Below are 11,813 nucleotides of genomic sequence, written 5' to 3' on the forward strand. Positions count from 1 at the left end.
TAAATATTGGACTGAAAGTACAAATCTAAACAAACCACAAGGACCAAAACTATAATTTACTCTTAGAATTTTAAGCTCAGACCATCTTTAGTTGTGAACATAAAACTATGTCTTATTTTTTGGAGTCAACTGTAACCTCTATTAGCACAAAAACTATATGGTGATAAGTTTTTACATATCTTATCAAATCATTACAAGTCAAATGTTAAAACTTATTTGAAGTTATTTAGCTAAAAATCTCTTTTTATTTGTTACCCCCATAAACCATGAAGATACATGACACAAATTCTCAATCAATACATCATAATGAAAAGTGAGCACATGTATATGTATACAGTTTTTGCAAGTACATAAACTTATCTGAATGGTTCCTTCCTTGTTTTTGATTTTGAAAAAACTTAAGCAAATTCACATTCATAATCATTATTGGCATATTCTCATAAGCAAGCAAGTTTGTTTAACTTAAATATGATTAATGTTATTACGGTGACATTTTTATCGACTTCGTAACTCTGTTCATAAGAGTGCATATTACATTGACATTTTTATCAACTTATGAATCATTATATTCTATTTGTAGGTATTTTTAATATATGTATGTGGAGCCAGAATTTACAAGGATCCATTCTCCAACCCATCTTTTGGATAAGCTTACTAGCTTTCAAGTTTTTACACATCTCCCATCAATCCAAAGATCCCAATTGATCTAAAAATTCCTAAAAATCTTTAATAAATTAATATATTTTCAATAAATCTCCCTCGGCCTAAAATATCTTATCTATTCAAAAGTCTCCTGTTCACGGAAAAAAAAATGTCAATTTTAGCCCCAAATTCTCATCTTCTCTGCAGAGAAATCCCTCACAGAGACCAGCAGCAGCCACATCAACCAAATTGGAGCAATGGGTGTTGTTCAAATCCGATAAAAACTTGTGGGTTTGGCTTCGATCGAAGAAAAATCGAACAATCGAAGAAAATCGTGAAAAGGGATTGCAAAGTCGAAGCCTTTTGGGACGTATCAAGACCTGCGTTTGTGGAAATGGAGCCTATCACTGATTCTGATCATTTGGATCTCATTTTAGACAAAGCAAACCAAGCCTCTCAACCCATCATCATTGATTGGTATCCAATTATCCATACCCGATCATTCGAATGAATTTAAGCTCTAAAACACGTATTTCTCGATGCTCTGTTATCAAGTTATAAATTTTTCTTTGTTTTTTCTGTAGGATGGCTGCTTGGTGCAGAAAATGCATTTACTTGAAGCCTAAAGTGGAGAAATTGGCAGCTGAATACGACACCAAGTACTTTCGTTAACTTTATTCGATTTATACACACTTAATCGAACTGTTTAACATGGCTTCTTTTTTATGACTTTACTCTTTAGGCTCAAGTTTTATTGTGTGGATGTGAACAACGTACCTCAAACACTCGTGAAACGTGGAAACATCTCTGTAAGTAAAATTTCCAGAATTCAAGTTCGATAAATTTGATTGGTTTTGAAACTTTGCAATAACTCAAGTGGTTTTTTACTTTTTTTTATGCAGAAAATGCCAACTATTCAGGTGAGTTAACTACCTTCTAATATATAGTTTATGTTGAGAATTGATATTCTACTTTGTAGATGTATAATTTATATGAATGTTGAATTTATACAGTTGTGGAAAGATGGAGAGATGAAAGCTGAAGTGATCGGAGGGCATAAAGCATGGCTTGTGATCGAAGAAGTTAGAGAAATGATTCAGAATTTTGTATGATTTCATTTTCATCCTTTCTTTTTGTTCTAACTCTTGTTCATATATATTCTCGATTATCAAATATCAAGTCTATCATCGATGTATAGATTTTTTTTCATATCAAGTAAAAGCCAATACACATATTTTCAGTTTTGGTGATTGATTAAAATTTAATGAATAATGAAGATGAATAAATTAATTACTTAATTGTAAAGCCCAATCAATTTATCGGATTCATGCAAACCCTTTTTTAAGAAAGGTTATTGTTAAATCATAAATGTGTAATTATATAAATGTTTATGAACTTCTAATTAGCATGATAATGTACTTATACATATATTAAATAAAGTAAGCGGCATAAACAAGAAGTCGCTTTGGCCGAGTGGTTAAGGCGTGTGCCTGCTAAGTACATGGGGTTTCCCCGCGAGAGTTCGAATCTCTCAGGCGACGATTTTTTTTCATTCTTGAACATGATCATGATTGGTTTATCTTTTAATATTACTTTCTGAAGAAGCTCTAATTCATTCCTTAAAAAACGAATTATTTATTTACTCTTTTTCATTATCAATAATTTTGTTAGAAACAAAATCCGTGCTTGAATTATATGTGAGAAATTTAAATATAATTTGAACCGGTACAAATAATTTCTGTAAGAACATCACCAATTAGAAAGTTGATTATAAATGTCAAATACATTTGCAGTTATAACTTTTTATGTTATTTGTGGAAAAACATTTTTTTTATTATAATAGCATGAGTCAGTTGAGCAAATAAAATAACGTTGCATCTTCTGTACTAAAAAAGATATTTATTTTTAGTTTTATCATAATACATATTTCTATTTTATTTAGATTATAACTAAAATTATTTGTCTATTTGCAATAAGTATAAGCTCATCTAGAGTTTTGCAAATGAAGTCCAACATAGTTAGGTGGATACATCGGGTTTAATACACATATGGAGTGGAGATTGTAAAAACCGATAAAGATTGAATTTCATTGTGTGTTTTGATACAAGAGAATACATTGGTATAAATACAAAGGTGAATAAGAAATATACGGTACTAGCTAACCACATACAGATGACTAGGTAAATAGGTGTAGACTAGTTCAATAGAACTCCTATACTAGTGGAAGTATTTTACACGTTGTTAGCCCCCCGCAAGCTCAAGGACGGGTCGAAATTGAAGCTTGGAACGAAGAATAGAAAGACGATCCTTTGGGAGTGGTTTAGTAAATACATCAGCCGCCAACTGGTCCACAGAAAAAACATGACAAATTTTTAAATCTCCAGATTCTACTTGTTCGCGAATAAAGTGAAAATCCAATGCGATGTGCTTGGAACGGGTGCTGATTACAGGGTTCTTGTCCATGAAGATTGCTCCTACATTGTCGCAAAGTAGCAGAGGAGGTTGATTTATAGGAGCATGAAGGTCAATAATGAGTTGTTTCAACCACAAGAGTTTAGTTGTTGTATATGCCAAAGACCTGTATTCAGCTTCAGTGTTGGAACGGGTAACCACTCTTTCTTTTCTAGAGGTCCAGCTGATAAAATTATTACCATGGAAGATAGCATAACCGTATTGTGATCGACAGTCTTCATTATCAGAAATCCAACCAACATTAGAGTACGCTAGTAAGCAAGTTGTTGTGGTTGGAGTGAATCACAAACAATGATTATTAGTGCCTTTTAGGTATTGTAATATCCGTTTTGTAGCTTGCCAATGAAGATTGGTTGGTGAGTGCATGAATTGGCAGACACGGTTAACTGCATATGCTATGTTGGGACGAGTAATTGTAGCATATTTAAGTGAACCAACGACTTGTCTGAACAACTTAGTGTTGGATTAGATGTCTAAGCCCATAACTATTATTGGTATGTATTCGACCCGACTTGGCATGATCCATTTGGGTTGCACTTCACCGGAACAATTGGATTAGACAAAATAAGAAAAATGATATTAGTGATTTATATTAATGTATTATAAGTTCTAATATATTAATATGAAATCATATTATTTAATTAGTACTAATCAATAATTAATTTGAATTAATCTAGTGATCAAAAAGGAACTAATAAAATATGGACTCTTATATATATATATATATATATATATATATGTGTGTGTGTGTGTGTGTGTGTGTGTGTGTGTGGTGGACCAAGTTCATTTAGGTTGGGCTAAGCTTTCATGGATAGTCCATGGAGTGTTTAACTCATGGATCCTATGGAAATGAAAGGTCATGAGTATTAGGGTTTACATGAATGTAACCCTAATCCTCCACACTATATAAAGAGATCATTGGTTCATGAAAATGGCACTAGTGAAAAGAAATGAGGGCAAGGCCGATTTCATAAGAGGAACCTAAGAATTCGTATTCTCTAGTTATTCCAAGTTGGTTTTGGTGATTTGTGATTCCACTTGAGGCTTCCACACTATTGGGGCTAAGCTCTTAAAGATCAAGACTTCAAGCTTCATCAAAAGGTATGTCTTATAACTTGTTTATATTAGCCAAGTATAAAAGATTGTATACTAGTTAGGGTAATACCTTGGAAAGCTCAAGTTTGCATGTATAATAGAGAAAACATAGATCCAAGGTATTTAGGGTTGCATGTACACCATAGGAGTGTTAGAATACTCAAAACCCTTCAGTGGTATCAGAGCCAGGTTTGTTTTCATTTATACTTGATGCAAACTTGTTTTTCAAAACCAAAAACTGCCCAGACTGGAAAACTCGACGAGTTCCGGCCAAAAACTCGCCGAGTTCATGTGTTAAGGCATGAACTCGACGAGTTGTGCTTCTAGTTTGCAGATTTTCGTGTTTTTTGACTGAATTTGGACTAGGAACATTACCCTAAGCTGTTTTTGAACTTGTAAACTTATTTTTGATGTGGTAATGTTCATGCTAATCCAATTTCATAGATAATTGTCAATAGATTCATGTTTTATATTAGTTTAATGGTTAGGCTAATTACATGAAAAGTGTTTGATTTGAATTATCTTGTTCTTATGAGTTGATTAGATTAATAGAAAAGTTATGTGATAATATGTTTTCAATCCAAAGTAATCTAAAAGTTGTTCATAATATGTGTTTTTGTAACTTGTCCTCAAGTTATATTAAAAGTCACATTTATGATTATTAAAACTCATAAGATTTCCATAAGTTATGAAAAATGGAGAGTCTCATTTTTAAATGTTTTAAAGTCTTCCATAACTTGTACTCAAGTTATGGAACTTGAAGAGTTTTCCATTAAAACTACTTTAAACACATAAGTTATGGAATTGAAAAGTTTTTGAATAGTTCAAAACTTGCCCTCAAGTTTTGGAATTTGTAAAGTTTCCCCTCATGAATACTTTAATTCAAAGTTAAAACCCTTAGAATTTTAAAAGTTAAAATTCAACCCTTATACTTTATAGTATTATAAGTTAATATATATATATATATATATATATATATATATATATATATATATATATAAGAACAAAGTCAGTCTTACCGTTAGTAGGCCTCATTAACGAAGCCGGTCTATAAGGGGGTATAAGGTTACTGCTTATAAAATGACAGTTTAATGGGTGTCCACTTTCACCCACCGCTTCCTTGACCGGTGGAGGGACGTTATCCGAACGGGTAGGACAAGGACTAGAATTTTCCCTTCATTAAAAGTATTAATGATAAATACTAAGTAACTAAACTATTATGAATTCTCAATCTTAGTTACTTAGGAAAATGTGAATTTGGTGCTAAACCATGAAATTACACTTTGCACTTTGCTTAAGTCGGTTAGTGGAGCACGTGTGGTTAACCGACAAACTAGCTTGATTTAACAAGGTAGGCAAAGGGTAACTTAATGTTTATCATAGTATCGATGGAGTGCGTGTGGTTAACCGGCGCATCGATTGAGTGATAAATATTAAGGGTACCAAGTATATTTTCATGGTTATTCACACCTTGTTTTGTGATCCTCGGCATCCTAGTCACAAAATTTGAGAGGGCACAATCGAGATTGAAACATGCCATTGAAAAGTTCAATGAATCTCAAAAGATCTAGGAGTTTCAAATCCAATTAAAACCTAATAACTTATTTCGTTTTTTATGGTGGAAATTGGTGAATAGTCATTCGCCTACCTTCAAATATTTTATAGCTTGGATTACGACATCCCTCTTCCAAGTTATAAAACATTGTGTTGGGTCCTAGCCTTAATATTTCATATTACGTGTTATATTAAGGGGCTTAAATCAACTAACTTGAATATCTCCCATATTAGATGTCTGGTTCAGACAACTATGATCTTCCCAAATCTCTTGGAACAAGCTTTCCTAATGAAGATGATTTCCCGCGTATGGTTCATGGAAATCATACTTCCCTTCCTGCACCCCCTCCATTTATTCTCCCTGACCCACAAGTTCTTGAATAGTTCAAGGTCACTCAATCCCTATTGGCAAGCAAGGTCTATGTGTGCTCACATCTTGGAGATGAAGTCACATATTGACAAGCCGGGAGAGTTGGGTGTCAAAGTCTTGAGGAAGTTGGATGTTCAATCACTTCCCAAGTCACATAGTCAGTTCTTTAAGGACTGCTATGTAATAGACTATGACATGACCCTTAATGATCTTATCTATTTGGTTGGTGTTGCTGAATCAGTATTGATTTGGAGCACTTGAAAACAAATTTGATTAGAATATCAACTTCCCAAACTACCATGTACATTGACAATGGTAACATTGGATATCCAGAAAAGCTTTCTCTTCCCAATGGAAAGGCATCGGCCATAGTCGACTCGGTTGACCAAATGGTAAAGAGAAAGGCTAAGTCTGAGAAATTCCCATGTACCATTCCCAAAGGGTCCATATGTTTCTATTGCCAAAGGAAGAGGCATTGGTTGCGAAGCTGCCCTAACTACCTGAAAGATTTGAAAAAAGGTCAAATCAAAAAGTTTGACTCTACTTCAGATATAGGATCGATTGCATGTGCTATAATATTCATCATTTCTAAATTTTCCAAATGCTCAGGGCATTAATATAGGAAAAGTCTAGAAATGGATATGACTAAAATGATTAAACAATTGTCGAGGAAAATCTAAGGTTACCAAAGATTGGTTGCTCAAGGACAGTTGGAAGTATATTGTTAATTTTGGGAGGACCATTTTTGACATATTCTGAAAAGAGGCAACTCTTGTTCAGAAGTGATAGTCAGAATGGAAATATGGAAATGACTCCATAGGTGGAAGTTATTCAATCTGTGGAATATTAGGCTCTTAGGCTCCATGGAATCAAGCTACATGAAAAGGTATGTCTTCTAACTTGTTTATATTACCCAAGTATAAATGGTTGTATGCTAGTTAGGGTAATACCTTGGAAAGTTCAATTTTGCATGTATAATAGAGAAAACATAGATCCAAGGCATTTAGGGTTGCATGTACACCATAGGAGTGTTAGAATGCTCAAAACCCTTTAGTGGTATCAGAGCCTAGGCTTGTTTTAAATTATACTTGATGCAAATTGCTGAAAAATATTGAAAATTTTGATTTTCTGTTGTTGTGGACAGTGGACTCGCCGAGTCCACTGATGGACTCACCGAGTCCAGGCATAAAATCATCCAAGTCGTCGATTAGGTTTATGCACTTGACGAGTTGGACCCCCAGACAACATATTTTCGAGGTTTTTGGATGGAATTAGACTAGGAACATTACCCTAAGCTGTTTTTGAACTTGTAAACTTGTTTTTGATGTGGTAATGTTCATGCTAATCCAATTTCATAGATAATTGTCAATAGATTCATGTTTTATATTAGTTTAATGGTTAGGCTAATTACATGAAAAGTGTTTGATTTGAATTATCTTGTTCTTATGAATTGATTTAGATTAATATAAAAGTTATGTAATAATATGTTTTCAATCCAAATTAATCTAAAAGTTGTTCATAATATGTGTTTTTGTAACTTGTCCTCAAGTTATATGAAAATTCACATTTATGATTATTAAAACTCATAAGATTTCCATAAGTTATGAAAAATGGAGAGTCTCATTTTTAAATGTTTTAAAGTCTTCCATAAGTTGTCCTCAAGTTATGGAACTTGAAGAGTTTTCCATTAAAACTACTTTAAACACATAAGTTATGGAATTGAAAAGTTTCCCCTCATGAATATTGTAAAGTTTGATTGGAATTTGTAAAGTTTCCCCTCATGAATATTGTAATTCCAAATTAAACCCTTAGAATTTTAAAAGTTAAAATTCAACTCTTATACTTTATAATATTATAAGTTAATAATATGTATATGTATAAGACAAAGTCAGTCTTACCGTTAGTAGGCCTCGTTCACGAAGCCGGTCTATAAGGGGGTATAAGGTTACTGCCTATAAAATGGCAGTTTAATGGGTGTCCACTCTTACCCACCGCTTCCTTGACTGGTGGAGGGTCGTTAGCCGAACGGGTAGGACAAGGACTAGAACTTTCCCTTCATTAAAAGTATTAATGATAAATACTAAGTAACTAAACTATTATGAATTCCAAATCTTATTTACTTTAGGAAAATGTGAATTTGGTGCTAACCCATGAAATTACACTTTGCTTAAGTCGGTTAGTGGAGCGTGTGTGGTTAATAGGCACACTAGCTTGATTTAACAAGGTAGGCAAAGGGTAACTTAATGTTTATCATAGTATCGGTGGAGCGAGTATGGTTAACCGGCACATTGATTGAGGGGTATATATTAAGGGTACCAGGTATATTTGCATGGTTATTCACACCTTGTTTTGTGATCCTCAGCATCCCAGTCACAAAAATTGAGAGGACACAATCGAGATTGAAACATGCCATTGAAAAGTTCAATGAATCCCAAAAGATCTAGGAGTTTCAAATCCAATTAAAACCTAATAAACTATTTCGTTTTTCGTGGTGGAAATTGGTGAATCGTCATTTGCCTACCTTCAAATATTATATAGCTTGGATTACAGCATCCCTCTTCCAAGTTATAAAATATTGTGTTGGCTCCTAGCCTTAATATTTCATATTGGGTGTTATATTAAGGACTTAAATCAACTAACTTGAATATCTCCCATATTATATGTCTGGTTTAGACATCTATGATCTTCCCAAATCTCTTGGAACAAGCTTTCCTTTTGAAGATGATGTCCCGTAGTTGGATCATGGAAATCATACTTCAATTCCTCCACCTCCTCCAATTATTCTCCCTAACCCACAAGTTCAAGGTCACTCAAGCCCTGTTGGAAAGCAAGGTCTATGTTTGCTCACATCTTGGAGATGAAGTCACATATTGACAAGCCGGGAGAGTTGGGTGTCAAAGTCTTGAGGAAGTTGGATGTTCAATCACTCCCTAAGTCACATAGTGAGTTCTTTAAGGACTACTATGTAATAGACTATGGCATGATCCTTAATGATCTTATATATTGGCTTGGTGCTGCTGAATCAGCAATGATTTGGAGCTCTAGTAAAGCAAATTTGATTAATAGATCAACTTCCCAAACTACCATGACATTGACAATGGGTAACATTGGATATCCAGAAAAGATTTCTCTTCCAAATGGAAAGGGATCAGCCATAGTCAACTCGTTTGACCAAATGGTAAAGAGAAAGGCAAGTCTGAGATAGTCCAGTGTACCATTCCCAAAGTGTCCATATGTTTCTATTACCAAAGGAAGGGGCATTGGTTGCAAAGCTGCTCTAACTACCTGAAAGATCTGAGAGAAGGTCTAGTCAAAAAGTTTGATTCTGCTTCAGGTAAGTCCACTATCTAACTCAACTAAGTTTCTATTTGAAGATTCTTAATACATTTTTATGTATGGCATGATCAAGCAAAGGAAAGGAACCTTAAAGGAAGATTATGTTGAATCTGATCGCGAAGATGGATTTCAAACGCATGGTTCGAAGATCGGATTCTTGAGCTATTACTTAAGGAGTTATGATAGATTGCTAGGAAATATGTAATAGCATAGTTTTCATTTAAAGCTACATTGTAAGGAAAAAGTTTTTCCGCATTTTATAAATAAATAAAATTTTGATTTTATTTTAGTTTATATCTCCTTGCAATGACTTTTATTGAAAATTGATATTTGTGTGTTTCTAGCAATAATGGAAATGTGAATTTGATTCTTTCATTTGTGATAATGTCTAAATTTACCAAATAAGGAAAGATTCTCATCACCCAAGTTCTCAATTGGACCGAAACTTGGAATCATGCAAGTTGTATAGTATGATGAATAAGAACTTTTAGCTTTGGAAAATTAAGACTAATTCCTTTTTCACATGTATATGTGAGTCAAGTGAAGGACTAAGGGATCGAGTACACATTCTTGTGCACTGATCAAGTCCACCACAAAAGACCGATAAGACTATTCGTCATGATTTACTAAAGTTTAGTAAATATGGTTATACTTACAAGTTTAAGTATAATTATGAAACATTGGAAATGTTTCGATGTATGGAGGAACGAATAAGAAGAATCAAATTAGGCAGAAAGACAAAATTTTCTCAAATCTGAAAAGATGGGAGAGTCCTTTAGTATCATGTTTTGTGATCATCTTAATGATTAAGAAACCATATCACAATTGGTTCTCTAAGGACATCTTAGTGCATTCCTATAGCTAAGAAGAGGGATCGTGAATTGTTGAAGTGGTTAAATCAAGAAGATGAGTCATACTTCGTTCCAAAACAAGTCTTAGAGTCATACTCCAAGATTGTAATTTGAGTGACACATCTTAAAGAAGGTTTATTAACACTTTTCAAATGCAAGAGTAAAATGGGTCCTACTCTTGTACATTTGAAATGGGTAAGTTGTGATGTTTTGGATGAAACAATGACCAACTAAGGCCAATTGTGTGAAGTGTTTGTCTTGATAAAGAATCTACACTATCTCTTGAATATTTGGCAAGTGAGTCTTATATGTCAAGAGGACAGTGGGAGTCTTAAAAATCCTGAAAGAATTTCAAGATTAATCAAGAGTAAAACCTGTAGTTTATCACCAACTCACGACTTGAGGTTTATAACCTATCGTGTTGACATATTCCTATTTTTGTGCCCATTCCAGTTAAAGTTGGCTTTGCATATGAGTTCTGAGAGTTCTCAATTGGTTTTATAACAACTTGGAAGCAATGGCAGACCCTTGAGCTGCCAGGTGGCAAGAAGTTAAGACTGCACAAGTTCAGTCCATATAAGTTTAGATTTGTCATTAACCTTGTCTTGTGATTTTGGTTTTGACAAATTCACATGGATAGGAACACATACACCATAAAATCTAAGTGTCATAAGGTTTCTCTCTGATTCATGAAAATGATGGTGAGGAAACGCTTTCACTAAGTAGATTTTAGGTAGATAGCAAGTGTGATATTTGCATTCTCAAAGTCGTTAGTGGAGCGTGTGTGGTTAACCGGCACACTAACATGGACTTGTGAGGAATGCCAAAGGTCTAAACAATTGAGACTATGATTACGACATCCCTTTTCATAGTTCTGAAATTATTTAGACAAACATGTGTGATATCTAAAGAAAGGTGTATGATTTCGATAAAGTTTTATCAAAGCATCTCGTATCAGAAATCTGAACTTTGGAAAGAAAGTCAATAAAGTATTGATTTCTAGAAGTCCAGCTGATTTCTGAGTACATGTCAAAGCTAGTGGGAGCATAAGTGTTATGCTGATAATTCTCATGTTAGTGGGAACATGATAATTATGATAAGTGTTGCAAGTTAGCAATGTTAATTATAGAAACAAAAATTTCAATTGAGAAAAGTTGTTTTGCTATAATTAAAGAAGAGGGAATTATACTTCATTTCAATCCTAAAAGCTTAGATTGAGGTTTTAATCATCTTTAGTCAAGGATATATATATATATATATATATATATATATATATATATATATATATGAATTTTATGTTGGAATGGCTCAACATAAGGAAATTGTATATATGAGTCCATTATTTGCGTTCTAAAATTCAATTATGATTACGACATCCCTTTTTCATAATCTAAATTATGATAACTTGGCAAATAAAAATAGAATATTATAGCAAAAAGATTGGTCTAGTATCATGCCCTTATGTGAGACATCATGAATCGTGTCCCATATAC

General features: G+C 33.6%; 1 protein-coding gene and 1 non-coding gene across 2 annotated transcripts; both read left to right on the forward strand.

The window, feature by feature from the left end:
- Positions 1-714: 714 nt before the first annotated feature.
- WCRKC1 (WCRKC thioredoxin 1) lies at positions 715-1,876 on the forward strand. The gene is made up of 5 exons (XM_079003431.1): positions 715-1,119; positions 1,227-1,301; positions 1,385-1,451; positions 1,545-1,562; positions 1,656-1,876. Exons 1-5 carry the CDS (start codon positions 812-814, stop codon positions 1,752-1,754), a joined length of 567 nt encoding a protein of 188 aa, XP_078859557.1. The 5' UTR covers positions 715-811; the 3' UTR covers positions 1,755-1,876.
- A 225-nt stretch (positions 1,877-2,101) lies between these two features.
- TRNAS-GCU (transfer RNA serine (anticodon GCU)) lies at positions 2,102-2,183 on the forward strand. Its single transcript has one exon. It is a non-coding gene; the product is annotated as a tRNA-Ser (tRNA).
- The last annotated feature ends 9,630 nt before the right edge of the window (positions 2,184-11,813 follow it).

This window comes from Lactuca serriola, chromosome 5, assembly GCF_051521515.1.
Source record: "Lactuca serriola cultivar US96UC23 chromosome 5, Lser_US96UC23_V15, whole genome shotgun sequence".
Taxonomy (NCBI): Eukaryota; Viridiplantae; Streptophyta; class Magnoliopsida; order Asterales; family Asteraceae; genus Lactuca; species Lactuca serriola.